The sequence below is a fragment of the Vidua chalybeata genome, chromosome 5 (assembly GCF_026979565.1).
Source record: "Vidua chalybeata isolate OUT-0048 chromosome 5, bVidCha1 merged haplotype, whole genome shotgun sequence".
NCBI lineage: Eukaryota > Metazoa > Chordata > Aves > Passeriformes > Viduidae > Vidua > Vidua chalybeata.
The window spans coordinates 47,924,686-47,940,805 of record NC_071534.1 but is presented as its reverse complement, the minus strand read 5'-3'; the positions used below and the strand labels follow the sequence as shown (position 1 = coordinate 47,940,805).

General features: G+C 36.1%; 1 protein-coding gene across 1 annotated transcript in view; it reads left to right on the top strand.

Annotated features, from left to right (window-relative positions):
* Positions 1 to 1,240, top strand: part of TFEC (transcription factor EC) — a 90,683-nt gene extending 89,443 nt beyond the window's left edge. Inside the window, exon 8 of the mRNA XM_053942884.1 lies at positions 751 to 1,240. Coding sequence (XP_053798859.1) covers positions 751 to 1,131 — 381 coding nt within the window. The 3' untranslated portion in view covers positions 1,132 to 1,240. The remainder of the gene's footprint in view (positions 1 to 750) is intronic.
* The last annotated feature ends 14,880 nt before the right edge of the window (positions 1,241 to 16,120 follow it).

The window sequence follows — 16,120 nt, the reverse complement described above, 5'->3', positions numbered from 1 at the left end:
GATAATTATACCTTACATAAAGCAACTAGTGGAAAATTAATAAAGTATTTGTACAAACAGTTTCATTATGCATGTGTTAGAAACAAAGACAAAAAAAAAAAAAAAGAAATAGATATACTCCTGCAGCCAAAAATCAATACTGGTCACAAAATTCCCTTCAGTGTTTTAATTTTCCCTTTTAAACTGTTTAATGCATTGTGCTCCCTGGTAAGACTGTCTTATGTTATATCTGCTTTTGACACGAAGAGGTAGAGTATAACCCTTCGTGGCTTGAAAACCAAGATTCTAATATAGACACACACCTATGGAAATGGGAGGGATAGATAGGTAGATAGACATAAAAACCGATCATCTTACATATGTTGATTTGTTTATATATCTGTATAATGTAAACATTATAAAGTAAAGAATCTTCTTTTTCTCTGTATAACAATTTTATAATGAACTATCAAGTTGCAACATTTTTCTGCTATCTTCATTGGAATCAGTATGCAAATGGTTTTAGAGAGGTTGTCCTACCTCTCTAAAATTCTGTTCCTGTAGAATAGTTGCTTAATAAGAGAAAGAGATATAAGAACACTTATCAAATTTTCTTAGATAAAAAATTTAATATTTTAAAATTTAATCTCACAACTGAGCAACAGGTATAATAAATTTTTATGCATGCTTTGTATATTTTCTGCAGTTGTTCTTAAGAGACTGTTTTCTCTTTTAAAATTGTTGCCTAATTATTTTTGTTTGAAATGTTAGGAACTGGAGATCCAGGCACGTGCACACGGCCTTCCAGTCATGTCTTCACTCAGTGCTGTTGATTTAGCTGCACAAGTCATCAAGCAACAGTCTTATCCAGAGGAGAACTCTGTAGACTACTCTCAACAAATGACTCTGGTACATGGACAAAATTCTGATGTCTGCGATGGATCTACAGCCTTTTCTGATCCACTTTCACACTTCACAGATTTGTCTTTCAGCGCAGCTTTAAAAGAAGAACAACGACTAGAGGAAATTTTATTGGACGACACAGTGTCACCATTTGGAACAGACCCACTCTTGTCCTCCACATCTCCAGCTGCATCAAAAGAGAGCAGCAGGAGAAGCAGCTTTAGCACAGATGATGGAGATGATTTATAAAAGCAGAAAGGGTCTCATACTTCTCTAAACACTTGTTAAAAGACTGAGTTGAACGTAAGCATGGTGTTTGCTCTTGTATTAAATACCTATAAGGAGAGACACTATAAAAATCAATTATTACATGATAAGTGTTTCAATCAGCCCTTACTTCACAAGAAAATAAGATGAACATGAATCCATATCATTCTGCACCAAATTCACCCTCTGTTCACAGCCAACATTGGCATAAAGCTCTCTTCACTGGGAATATTTTTACTATCACTTCATGACTTTTTTCAGTCCTATGAAAATGGTTACCATAAAAGGAATACCTGTGTTGCAAAACTGTATTCAAGCTCTTTTCAGTCTGCTTACACTTTTCTCTGCTACAAATATGAGATTTAGTCATTTGCTCATTTCTTTATTTTTTTAATAACTAAAAATTCTACAAAATGTGAAACAACAGAGGACTATTTAAGCTGGGAACTGTAGATATGTTACAAGTTTTAAAATCTAAAAAACATCAGATGGTAATGCTTTCACACAAGCATGAAGTTTAAACTGTGCAGGTTTCTCTTTAAAAGGAGAAAATCCATTACGCTTTCCATAGAATGCCTTTAGTTTTTTTAATTTCATTTGTAGAAAAGGAACACTCTTTTAAGTATCTATTTTAATGACACAGAAGAAAAATGGAAACTAACAAAATGACAGTGATTCAAATGAACTCAGACAGAAAAAGACACAGCATTGCAGCAGAAAGACTGTGTGGATATACAAGACAGCACAGACACTCCATCTTACACTTAGCACAATTTAAAACAAGCACTACTTGTGACAGTGCTATGTCAGCTACTTATTCCAAGAATATTCAAACTGTGTCCTTTTTTATATGGAAGAAATTGGAATTCAGATACAATACTGGGCTGCTGGATGACACTTTCAGTGTCCTTTGACAGCACAGTGAGGTTTTTCCAAAGGGACTCTATCTGTACATGTGCTTTTGATCCATTTGGAAGCAGAGGGAAATAACAAGATTCCCATTGCATGCACTATAAACAACAAGAATTTAATTTCATATTTGGCTTTGGCCTCCATGCAGAAAAGCTTGAAAGGAAGACTTGTCAAACTGAAGATAATATTCAGAAACACTGATGAAATGCACTACCTCTCATAACCAGCTTGCTGGTAGGTGCATTCAGAAAACTCACTTCTATACACAGTGAAATTCTGGAGAGTGATGTATGTTCCTGAAGAACATTAAGTGCAATCATTCCAAGTGTAATATTCAAACATGGGAAAATAAACTGGAACAGGTTCTTCATAGCTCTTCCTCAATCAAAGCCAAAAGATCACATTAGGGAGTAGTTATGGTTTAACCCCAGGCAGCAACCAAGCCTCACACAGCCACTTGGTCACTGCCTGGCCAGAGTGACTGGGGAGAGAATTGGAAGGGTAAAATCTGGAAGGGTCTTAGGTTGAGATAAAGACAGTTTAATAGGGAAAGCACAAGCTGTGCACACAAGTGAAGCAAAACAGGGAATTAAGTCACTGCTTCCTATGGGCAGGCAGCTGTTCAGCCATCTCTAGGAGAACATGTAATGGTGACTCGGGATGTCAAATGCCATCATTCCAAACGTCCCCCTTTCCTCTTTCTTCCCCCACTTTATGTACAGAGTATGATTTGATGTGGTGTGGAATATCCCTTGGTCAGTTAGGGTCGCCTGCTCTGGCTGCGTCTCCTCCCAGCCTATCTTGCACCCCCAACTTCCTTGCCAGTGTGCCAGTATGAAAAGCAGAAAAGGCCTTGGCTCTGTGTAAGCCCTGATCAGCAGCAGCACAAACATCTCTGTCCAGCACAAATCCAAAATACAGCCCTATACTAGTCACTGTGAGGAAAATTAACTCTACCCCAGCTGAAACCACCACAGGAGTTCTGTAATTATTCAAAATATGTTTCTAGAGTGTGCATTAATTTTGCTGTCACTGAGCCTGCCTCACTCCAGAAGTGTCACAGGTTTGGAAATAGTAAGAAGAGATTAAAGTGGATTACTTTTTGCATGAACACTTTAAGTTTTTAAAAACATACTATCCAAAACCAGAGCAATTGTTTCTTACTATTGCCTTTTTTGATATTGGTACCCAGGCCCTCCTTACAGTCATTGTGAGGGGGTTTGTGTTCCTGCCAGGCCGTAGCACATGCCTGACCAACCCTGGCAGTGTCACAATAGTTTCATAATTAGAAAATTAGCAGCTGGATAATAAATCACACTCAGATGGCTATGAAAGACAATGGTATGCCCAATTTCACAAGAATATTTATAATTTTAGGAATCTCAAGGTTTTCTATGAGTTTGTGCAAACTACTTGGTTGTAAGGTGACCTGTAAGCACAGACCTGACCATTAGAAGAGGCTTTGATACATTCACACTTCATGGATAAAAAAATCGACGACAGACAGCATTCTGGTAATTTTCTTTTGTTTTGGTTTGGTGTTTTTGTTTGTCTTTTTATATGTTTGGGATTTTTTGGTTTAGCTTTTTAATTTTGGTTTTTTGGGGTTTTTATTGTTTGGGTGGGGTTTTTTTATTGGGTTTTTTTGTGCTTTTTTTTTTTTGTTGTTGTTTTATTTTTATAGCATATCAGAAAGACAAACAAGCATTAACCAAAGATAACTGGATATAGGACTGACCGCCATTTTAATTGGATTAATTAAAAGAGGAACCACTTTGTCATAGTTTTGTCAAAGACAATTGCTAATATTGACTTCTGAATACAAAACATGATGAATTAAAAGTAATCTTTATGCCTATATTATGTCTAGCCTAGTATGAGTATTGTCCATTTCAGCAGATGAAAGGAAGGGTTATTTGGTTAATATCAAATGCCATTTGTCCTTGTACTGCAGTTTCTACTACATTAGTTTTAAATACACCAGTGTGGATTGCTCATAATGGAGAAAAAGAAATTAAATATGAATGTATTACATGATTTTCCCATTGAACTTTTACATGTGAGTTAGACCATACTTCTGAACTATACTGACTTTAAATAACATCCTCAATTTCATCACTTTTATAAGCACTGTTCTAAAAAAACATTATAGTGCATCCATTAAATTTTTTAAAGTTGATTTTCATTCTTCTGACAATTGCTTTAGTCTAAAGCACCAGAATTTTTCTCTCTCTCCTTGCATGAGAAACTTAAGATAGTCAATGCTCTTTTTGCAAGGCACTGTATTGCATCTATCATTAAACATATTCAGGCTGTCTTCTTTCACACAAAACCCCCAGCTCCCTTGCCCAAAACAACAAATACATCAATCCTTCTAGGCATTTACTGTTGCAATGGTATTTCACCAAAATTGCATTTTTTTTCTAGTAGGAAGTCATCATAATTAGTATTTCAGCTAATAATTATAACCTGGATTACAGGTTCACCCTTGAAATTCAGTGGTGGTGCAGACTGCAAAACCAGATTAGGACATTCTGGGAATTAATAGATGCTACTGAAGGTATTTAGGAGATGCATGTGCTAGTAGTCACATCCCAGACTTTCTGTAATAAACACTCCCTCTTCCACCACAGGCTTGGAAATGGTGCTGTGAAGCTGAGAGGACTTCGAGGGCAGAGTCAAGCCCAGTCCTACCAGCTTCTGCAGAGGAAAGGGATTGCATAACTACAGAGACAGATCCTGACATTTTCTGTCAAGCAGAATTTTTTTTTATGTCCATGCAAGTTTTATTGGGCTGAGTTGTGATGCAAGAAAAATACAATTTTTAGTTATTTCTAGCAGAGATCTGTTTAGTGAAATCTCATGAAAGAGATGCATAATATGCCCATGGCTCTGGGCCTAGGAAAGAATTTGAAGTCTTACAGATCTTGACCTCAAGCAGGCCAGGGGGTAGAAGAACTGGCTATTTGTGTCAAGATATATTAAATGAGGAGTTATTGCTTGTTTTCAGTAGCAGCTGTTCAAAGCTGGTGGACATATTCCTACAGAATCCACGAAACAACAGACTGATAATTACACAAAAGGAAAGGGAGTTTAAATATTAACATCCTGCTTAATTCATGACATGGATATAGATGCTATACTAAGAAAAGCAAAATAAATTATTTCATTGTGCATAGCATGGATAGTGTGAAAAGGTACAGTAAGTGCAAACAGTTTGAACAAACAGAAACACAGTTGCTTTATATAATAAAATTACTAAATATAATTCAGTTGATTAATCTTAATAAGAACATTGATATTATAATGCTTTCTGAATTTAATAGAACTGTATATATGAACAGAGGATGTAAAATGATTGTAATTTAAAATTATGGTAAGTCTCTTAGATAAGTAAAGGCATTTACATTGCTATTATGAGACTGTAGAATATTTTTATAATAATTGCTATTTTTCATTGTTAACCATATAGTATCTTGTTTTCTAAGTCATTGTATGCAGACAGAATATGCTTTATTATGCACTATATATGCAATCTTTTTACAATTACATTTTATACTTGCTGGCCTTTTATGTTTATTGTATGAATATAATTAAAGGACTGAAATGAAAACATCTTTTTATATGTCCCTTGTGAAACTTTGCTGCCCAGACCCTCAAAAATGCCACCAAAAGGCAATCTAGTAACACCCACTAAGAACATCTGAGATACCTAACAGACAAAATACTTCACAACTGCTAAACATTTAGTCCATTATGATACATCATGATCCAGTAGCATCCCATTAATAAAAATAATTGATACATTCTTTAATATGGTCTCCTGCCATCTGCTTATTCCTGCTGCTAAGGCTTTGATTTATGGAAAGTGTTTTCAGAATGTTGCAAAATTGCTAGCAGGCATGATGATATCAGTTAAGTCACTAAGAAGCTGTACAAAAACCTTTTAATGTACTAGATGTTCCCCAGACAATCTAGGATAAACAGAAGATTGTATTTTAAGATGTAAAACATTTTTAAAGCTGATAATTAGGTAGCATTTGGCACTAAAAGATACTCACTTAAGGAAGTTAGTAAGGATTCGGATTTAATTTTGAATTCCTAATATCAAAAGTGCTGCCTTCTTTAGAAGATATTTGGGGCTTTCTGCGCATGAAACGATGTAAAAGTTGTTGAGTAGTAATACAAATTTCAACTAGTTTTGTAATAGTTTATAATTTAATTTAAAATAGTGCTCATTGTTTGCATATATCAGATTTTATTTGTACTAAAGATTTCTTCAGTCTCTTTATTTTGTGAAATCATTAAGACACCCCTATCAGTATTAAAATTGAATATTATTATAAATATTATTTAAAGTTCAGTGATTATCTATGGAAAGAAGCTTTGCTTTTTTACATATTTATTATGTACTTAGGATTTGACCATAAAAGGTACTCAGCTCCTTTGTGAAAGGACTGAAAACCCCCACTTTGCTTTGTAGAAAGCCAATGCTTATCCTATTTAGGACTCAGACACTTAATGATGAAATAAACAACATCAGAAAATAAAATCAGAAGTTATTTCAGAGATTATAAAAGCCCTGTGTTACACTGCTTGATTAAAAGTAGTGACATTTGCAACTGACAGACAAACAGATTTAATGTCAGCATCATTTCTGGTGACAGCCAATGGGAGATTAGAGGAAAATCTATGAAGTTGTGATAATAATCAGATCAAAAGTCTAATTATAAAGGAGACTGCAACAGTGAAGTATGCCAAGGCTTATTGGTTAAATCACTGGTACCCATCAAGTTAAATATATACCAGTTTCATTAATTGGCAACCACAAGACAAGTGCTCTGTATTCAGGGTGCTGATGATTTTGATATAATCCACCACATTGTGGTTAAGTATATGATTCATGTAATAAGAAGAAGGTGCCTCAAGGCTATTGTTCCTACCATGGATTAAAATTTACATATTGCTTCTCCTTATGTCAAAACATCTGGTGCCTGCAAATGCTAACATTTCGTTGAAAAGTTTCACAAGATAGGAAAAGTGGATTGGAAACATTGCATGTGAATCATTCAGGCATTATAATTGAATAAGAAGCTGAGTTATGAACAGGCAGATTAAACAGTAGTATAGTCAAAGAGATTCATATGCTTATGAGTTCAAGACAACACTTTGTATAAGAAGGGGAAATGCCTCAAATCATAGGAAAAAAACAGTGATTTTTTTTCAAATGTCACTGAGATATAAAATCTCGGTCTCTCCAAACTGCATTTTCCTGTCCAAATAAGCTCCCTGTATCAAAGCATATGCACTAAAGTGCTAAAATTGTGTTTAATACATTCATTTAATTAATGCACTTTAAGATGTTGGCATCCTTACCTGCCTTGAAGTTTCCTCAGAAAATTTTGTGACTCTTATATTTACTTTCCTATTTTACAGCAGCATATATCAGGGATGAATCTCAAAAGATTTCACTGGCAAATTATCTTAATTGTCTTGCCTCCTTGGAAAACCTATCAGTCCTTGCATTAGCACCTAGACCTAGACTTGAGACCTTTTCCCTTTGATTTCCAGGAGGGATTTAAGATGTTAATTTTCAGTTATTGAAATTTTGTGGGTGGTGTTTTGTTGTTGTTGTTGTTGCTGTTGTTTTTGATGCTAGGTTGTCAAGAAAGCTACACATCACATATTGCTGTGATTAGCAGATACATTACTGTTGGAAACTTTCCTCTGCGTGAAAGGAGGCAATAAACAATGCTTTCTGTGAAGGGACTTAATTCAAGTGATATAATTTTTATTAATTTCATGGAATCAATGCATAATTATTTCTAGATGGATGTTTTGCTTGCAAAAGAGGAACCATTCAAAAAATAGTGGTTCTTCAAAGTACTTTTGAATTTTTAAAACATATTCCTTGGATTAGAAATTTACTTTCAGGCTTCTGGAATTCTAGAATGTAACATTTATGTGTCCTGAGTCACCACCTAATGATATCCCTGAGACATCTCAGGGACATGTATCTGTGAAAGAGGCAGCAGGGACAGCATTTGGTCCATTCTGCAACCAGTCCCACTGTCAGAAGATTCAAATGAAACAAGCCTCTGGTGGTGGGCTCCATGGTCCTATCTCTCCAGGGAAGGTCACCTATTCACAGTCTCACTTTCCACCCGTATTTCTTCTTCAGATGGCTGGTCACAGGGCTCCTAATCATCCTGCCTCAAATCCAGAGCTGGGTCACTTTTCAATCCTGCTGACATCCCACAGGTTCAAACTCTGTAAGTATAATACTGACATTACACAGTCTGGTATTGGCCCATGATACAAGCCAGGATTTGGCAACATACTTGAGCTCTTCTGCAGACCTCCCAGACTTCTGAGCCCAAGGAGATTTGAACAAGTGGGCAGCCAAAATCTCAGACCAAGAGCACTACCTCCTACAAACCCGCTGAGTACATTAATTTTGCTAATGGTGGGTAACAGGAGTTTTGGTTGGTTTTTATTTTTAAGCATTTTACCAAAAAACACGTTTGTACATTGTATTTACTTCTAATGAACCTTTCTTCAGTTCCTAAAGATTCAAAACTGCTTAAGTTTAATTCTCAGAATTTGACAAAAATGTGTTAGCTAAACTATTTTACATACTATTCCAGGGGTAGGTTGCGTTAAAGAAAATGTTTATTTTTAAAACATAATGTGACAACCTTAAAAGTTCTTAACATCTTTTTATCAATTAGTTTTTCTGTGACATGGGCAGAGGAACCTCAAAAAAAAAAAAAGTATTTCTACAGAGCCACTTGGAAAATAAATGCAATAACGAAACTAATTTCAGAAATACCATTCCAGCATTTCCTCTGGAAAATAGTTTCTACTGTAGAACAGTTAATATACAGAGCTAACTTGCTATAAAAACAAACTGACAAAAAGCAATTTAGTCTTGCTGCAAAGTAAAGTAAGCATGGTCAATTTTAAGCATGGACCAGAGAACTGGCTCCTGCAATAAGCACCCAAGGGGCAGCGTCTCCACTTGGAAGTTTACACTCCAAATTACATTAAATTTGACTTCCTTTTTTGCAGTGGGCAGAGAATCCTTTGGGCAAGTAAAAGCAAAACATGAGAAAACTGAAGTTAAGGAGCATAGAAAACAAAAGAAGGTACATTCTTGATCCCAAAATGTCACAAATGGGATTTGGTACACCCAGAGGAAGATCTTTCTGCTCAAGGGTAAATATCATCCTGAGAAGCAGGCAGGGGAGTACTAGGCTGGGCTCTGGCAGAACCTGTCCCTTCCCAAAGGAAAAGAAGCGAGCTTATTTCAGGGTATTTGCAGCTTTCAGTAGGGCAAGTTATGAGTACCCCTTCTTGCTCACCTCTCACATTATTCTCTCCTTCCTCAAACTGTGCCTCATTCTGAAAGATAAAAAATAAATTCTCTCCTCCCTTCACTGTTCTTCCTCCCTAAGAGGCTGGTGGAAGTGTGAGGAGCATCAGCTCCTCTTGTTTCTCAGGGATGAGCTGCAGCTCCAGGTGAGCCTGCCACACCAGTCAGTGGTTTAACATGTTGGTAGCTCTGAAAGAATGTGAATACATTACTGGTGACAAGTATTTATGTGATTATTTCAAAAGGCCAGATTGGGTTTTTATATATCTTGATCTTAAAAGTTACCAAGCATGGGAATAAAATAAACATATTTGCCCTTTAAGCCTTGTTGCTTCAGAAGAGCTAATTTAGTTTTGATTCTCAGTGTACTGAAATCCAGTAAGAAATAGATATTTGCTTCCCTCAGACCCCTGAAATCCCAAACTGGGTGGTTGTTGGCTTCAGGCACTCTTATTGTTGCTAGGAGATGCACATGGCCTGTTGATAACCTTGCTGGTGGGACCAGATTTTGCATCAAAAGCATGTTGGCTTAACTGAGGTTTTCCTTCTAAATAAGGGTTCATGCTTGCACTTTCAAAATTATTTTTTGGATAGTTAAGAAAAATATAGTTATTACTGCAACCATCAGCCTCATGTCCTATTTTGAACAGTGAAGTAATGTAGAGAATTACATAAATTACACACTAAAATATTTGCAAAAATGTGTCTATTTGGACTTACCCCTTCAAAGATCATTTTCTGAAGCAGATGTCTGAAGTTTGAATGCAGGCTATGAATTATTTCATATTGGAGAACTAAGTTCTTAAGCAAACTGAGATCAAGTGATTCAGGACTATTCATAGGTGTTTCAGTGAGATGGTAGCTTTTAAATTTTCTTTCTTTCTTTGCTTAACTGTATTGTAAAAGTGTTTTTGCTAGATGCCAGTAGCAGCCAAATTATTTAAAAGTAGAAACAGTTATGTGATTTACAGCCAAATCAGACTACTGTAATATATGGAAAAATACGGACACAGATTTTGTGTGCAGAAAAAATTAAGGTCCTGAGTGTCCCCCTCAAATTCAATCTGCTGGTATGTGGAGTTAAGATGTCACTCAGAAAGCAGCATGAGGAACTGGCCTTATAAAAAGCATTGCAGCAGTATCACACTTTCCAAGACTTGCTTCTTTCCTCCTTTATGAAGTAACTTCATAAAGTAACATTACTTTTCTATTCCATTATTAGAGCGCATCTGCTATCAAGAAGGCTGTGGAAGTCCTGTTCCTATTTAGTGCAAGGCCCTGCATTATCTCCTTGTCTATAAAATGCAGGGATACTTAGATCTGTATTATAAATAATAATACATGTATGCAATGGATGATTCTAATGATGTAGTTCAGTTTCAGGTTTTTACTGCTATTCATAAACTGCTTCAGCAGACTTGTTGTAATTTATGATATCAATAGAGCCCCTTAAATTACATCCTAGATTCTGCCATGTATTGCCCTATGAAAGAAAATGGCTTTGTATCCAATATCAGTGTAAGAGAAGTGCTAAAGGGAGACTGAACCAAAAGTCAAGTGCCCTTTATTGAGAGCGAAAATTGCCTTCATGGTGTGCAATATGTGAGAACTGAACACTTGAAAACAACTGCTGTAATCCTCAACTTAACTGTTTGCTTTTTAACTGTGTGGAGCTCCCTAACACTGGTTTGAGAAAAGCTTGTCAGAGTCACAAGAAAGGTGAATGCATCTTTCACTGTGCTGTACTTTTTGGACTCACAGCTTTTAGCTCTGAGATTGTCAGGGTCAAAATACCTGCTGAACGTTTTTGAGTTGTCCAGTCTGATCCAGGATCTTCTATGTCTTGCTGGGACTGTCTACCATGCCACAGCCTGCTGGGGGGAAGCAGAGCTCCCAGGCTGAAAATATTAATCTTGAAGCCCATGTTGCCCGGAGTAGTGATGGCCCTTGTAAAAGAGCCAAATATTCTTGGCTGTAGCATGAATCTGCACTGACAGTTTTGAGTGTTTCCAGTCTTGACCCATGTACAAGTTGTCTTGTCTGCCTTTGTTAGGCAAGGGGATAAATCCCAATGCGCCCATTAGAAGAAGGATAACAGCATGGTAGGCTATTGCCTCCACAGGTTTTTTTTCCCTTTATTCGTCCTCCTCCTGTAAACCCTCTAAGGAGGTCAAGAACTGCAGGTGGTGAGGGGACTCTTCAAAACTAGCAGAGAGAACTGGCCAATTTAGTACTGAGTTATTTTAATTCAGGTGCTTTCTTCTTCTGCAATGTGTAAACCTTCCTTGAGCAGAGGACTCCTGGGGGTTGTGGCTGGAGGGGATCCATTACTTTCTTGGCTCCATCAAAGCTCTTCTGGGGACAGGGAGGTGACATGGAGGCACTGAATCTTGCTGGGGGATAGCTCATGTGCTTCCCCACCACATGAATGCTTTTATTCCTGTCTAAGGAATTATATTCTAATGCTAAAAATCAACAGAAAATGAAGTTTTACAGAAGCTATGCTTACAGAACCAGACAAGCTTCTGATTTCAGAACTGCAAGCACATTCAATTGTTTGTGTTTCAAAAGCCATTTCTATAAGATATTAAAGCTGGATTCAGAAGAAACAATATAGCCAGGATACTGGCCAAAATATTGAAATGCTAATATGATTTTTTGTGGGTTTTTTTTACTATTTGCATGTACTTCTAATTTTTCAAAAATATTTAAATGGAGTTTACCTTGATTGTTACCTCTGAGGAAAGGCAACTTTAGAGATGTTCTTTTGCGCAAGGTGCAAAACACAGCCTTAGCAGATTTTATATATGGAGGGAAAATCTTGTCATTTTCAAGGGTGTTAAGCTGATATTGGAGGGGGAATAATCAGATTTATTTTGTCTAAACAACAAAGGAGACACGAACAAAAGACTTGTTCTGAACATTGCATGTAAGTTTGAAAATACTTTATTATGGTATAAACTTTGAATATTAAATATACTGACACCTTGAGATCAAAATGCAGCAGAGGCAAACAAGACATGGCATGTGAAAAATTCTTGGCTTTTTAGATAGTACTTTAATCCTATTGTACCTAAAAATTTATATAGCAGAACATATCAACTCACAGGAATGTTATCTAGACTACTTTTTATTGCTTTTGCTGTTTTATTTCTTTTTTTTTTCCAGTGCAATTTAATTCTAGTGGCACTTCGTAATTTTCATCAACAAAAGAAATTAAGTGTATACAGTAGAAAATGGATGCTGTTTTAAAATGCTCCAATCTGTCAGATGCCCATTAATCTATATATATTCCATGTAGGAAGTAGAAAGCAATATGAGTTTTCACATTCTTTGTGTTTAATATTTACCTGTGGGCATGTATAAAAAAAAATTCTAATAAATCCACAGCTACTTACAATTTACAGAATGGGACTAATGCTGGTAGTTGATCCTAAACTGACACAAACCAGATATTCTCTTAATGTTACTCTGAGGAATTTTAAACTGACTCTGTTAAAGCCAAGGTTATTTGCCTTGGGGATGCCTAATGGAAGGGTTATTATAACACTGTCCACAAATAGGTGTCTTGAGAGAGCCAGGGCCATAATACTTCATTGACAGCTAATAGATTGTGCTATTGCTGTATCATAGTCATCTTTAAGGTCAAAGGTCACACCTCTTCCTTAATATTTAAATAAAGATACTTGACTGGAGCAGAAAACAGCTTATTGCCAGTGATGGCTACTGCTCAATTTACAAGAACCTTTACAAAGTCATGCTAATTCCTGGCCTCCTTAGAATGCACGATAACCTTTCATAAATCCATCTTTTCGAGATGTCCTTGGAAATGACAGTTATAAAACTACAAATGATTTGTAATGCAAAATGGGACTGACAGACTTGGAGATTAGTTCTCAGTGTACTAAAATGACTAAAGACTATAGCTAACAGAAGACTTAAACTGCATCAATAAGTATCTGCCAAAACAGCTCATGAGTATCTTCAACATGTTCAGTAAAAGCTGGAAAATAAAGACTACTCATGATTGTAATATGACAAGTGGCAAATTTCCCTCTAAGGGTCTCAAAGCAGAACTTCGTGTTTGTGGGTCAGTCTGGAAGGCAGATTTTGAATGGCTCATGCTTCCAATTCATCATTTCATTTGTCTGTATCTTCTCACTCATGAACAGGACTTTTCATGAACCAAATACAGTTTTTTATGAGATGAAATTCTATTTACATTTGCATACATCACAGTTCAAATTGATTATTGAGTGTATTTAAATTTAGAAAGTGCTGCTGAAAATACATTTTGTTAAAAAATAAATACTCATTCTACCTTTAGGGAGAATATCCTTTTCAAAGTTTTGAAAGTATATATATAACTAAGGTTTCTGAGTTTCATTAAAATACACTATAGTTTATATTTATGAATAATTTTGTTTTCTGTTACTACAGGGGAATTTTTATAATACAGGAAATAAAAAATATACCAGTATAAAGATCCATGAATTTTTCAATAATTCCAGATGTCTACAGAAATCAACAGAAATAACAGTCGTTGTCAGGGTTGTCTAGAAATGCAGTATTCTAGCTAAAGCTAAAATTACTTTCTAATACTTAAAAAAATTGGGAGGAGACAAACCCAAGTCAGATAAAGCATTAGGGTGACAGCAACAGCTCATGGAACCAGCTGTAGGAGAGCAACCTGCATTATGGCTCCTATTCATGACCCTTCTCTTTGATTCTCTCTTAATTTCAATGTACGTGCTCATTTTTGTTCTCAGATTCTTTGTCTAAAAAACTCTAACCCTGGGAAGTACTAATTTTTTGGAACTTGGAAGCATTCATTGAGTTAATGAAGTATTAGAAGAAGTAAATAAGAAATGTTACCCATCAGGTTAAGCATGTATGTTATTATGAAAGTAAGTTTGTTCATCTTTTCATATTGTTAAATCTACCTGGGAAAATAATAATATATATTAGAACAAATCACTTAGATTAATTGGTCACAAAAGTGTTCCTAGCTTTTGTTAATTTGGGAATTAGTTCACAGTCCTGGTTTCTACAGTGGTATTTGTAATTCCCAAGTTTTATATGGATTATCAAAACGTATTTGAGCCAATTGTCTGTTCCCACATGTTTTACCTCACCTGTACAGTTTTTCTTTCATGCCAACAATTGTTTGCCAAGACATAATGATTCCTGCTCCCAGACTGAATTAGTGAAAATTATTAACCAGTCACTCTGTAGTTTATGAAGAAAAACCTATTAATATAGATATTAAGGAGTGGCATTAATAAATAAATACACTTGAAAAAATATATATTCAACTTTCTATCTATTGTTTGTGAGCCATGATCTCCTTTTTCTCCTAGCTCTATTTTTTTAATTTTATAAAAAATTCTGGTTTTGCATTCTGAAGCTCAGACATCATCTCTGTGATCACCTGTTATGATGAGTCAGGGAGATAAGGGAATAAAGTCTGGGCAGTAATGACTGCCCCATTCCTTTTATGGTTTGTGGTGTGACTCTTGGGGATGTCATGCGTAGGGCCATGAGTTGGTTTCGATGATCATTGTGGGTCCCTTCCAACTCAGCTTTTTCAGTGGTTCTGTGATTCTGCTGATCCAGCTAGGAGGTCTTTTCTCAGCTGTCACTACTTGTTCATTCTCACTGCATGTCCTTTCCCTTCTTCTCTGGGACCTTCCAGCTTGCCTCTCCACATAACTTATTGCCAACCGTAGCTAAACCAACAATGCCAGGAGGAGGAGAACATGGATTTTGACAAGTGCTCTGAGTGTCTGAGGTCCACTATGAATTTGGTGGTAGGTATGTAGGTATGTGCATGCTCATGAAAAGGAAACAGTGTGTTGGCATAACCTTGTTTGCAAAATAGCTACAGGAATTTGAGGTGAAGCCACACTTCATACATTGGTAGTCACTCTTCAGGCTTAATAGCAGGAAATCCAATAGTGGACTCAAGTGCAAGGAAAAACAGGTTCACTTGAGTGAAGCTCTGTGGAGGCCATAGGGAAGGTGAACAGCAATAGCCTCAGAAACAGCTGCACCTTGCAAGCAAATGTCTCACTTCTATGGTGCAAGCATGTGAAGCATGTACAGACCAGAGAGACAGAGGAGCAGAGGTTTGGGAATGCCACAAAATGTTGCCCAGATGTTTAAAGATATTTTTAGGGGCGCAATAACAATATAAATTTACTATATTAATAATATATTTTTATAAATTTAATTATTACTGAGGCATTCTTTCATGTTTACACTAGAATATTTGTGCCTCGTGGTTTTAATAGGGATAAAAACGATAAAAATATTTTCTAGGTATTTTCCTTGGCAATTCAAGCAATGATGATGTACACAGTTAACCTATTTCCCCAAAAAGTATACTCCCTCGCATATTCCTCTCATTTGAGGGATGTAAGAACAGAGTGTTTGCCTTTACAGATGTTTCAGAAAAATGTACTCAAAAAGTAAGCAAAATAATTCTCTGTTTTTAAGTTTACAAAGTTCTATCTGTTTGTATTATCAGATAATGAAAAATAAAAGTGTGAAAAAAATAGCACAGTTAGAGAATCCTTTGGTTTGGGATTCCTAAACTCCAGAAAACATTCTCTGAACTTGCCACATGTACTTGGAGATTAAAAAGAAAGGGATGGAGTATGGGATGGCTACATATGAAATGGT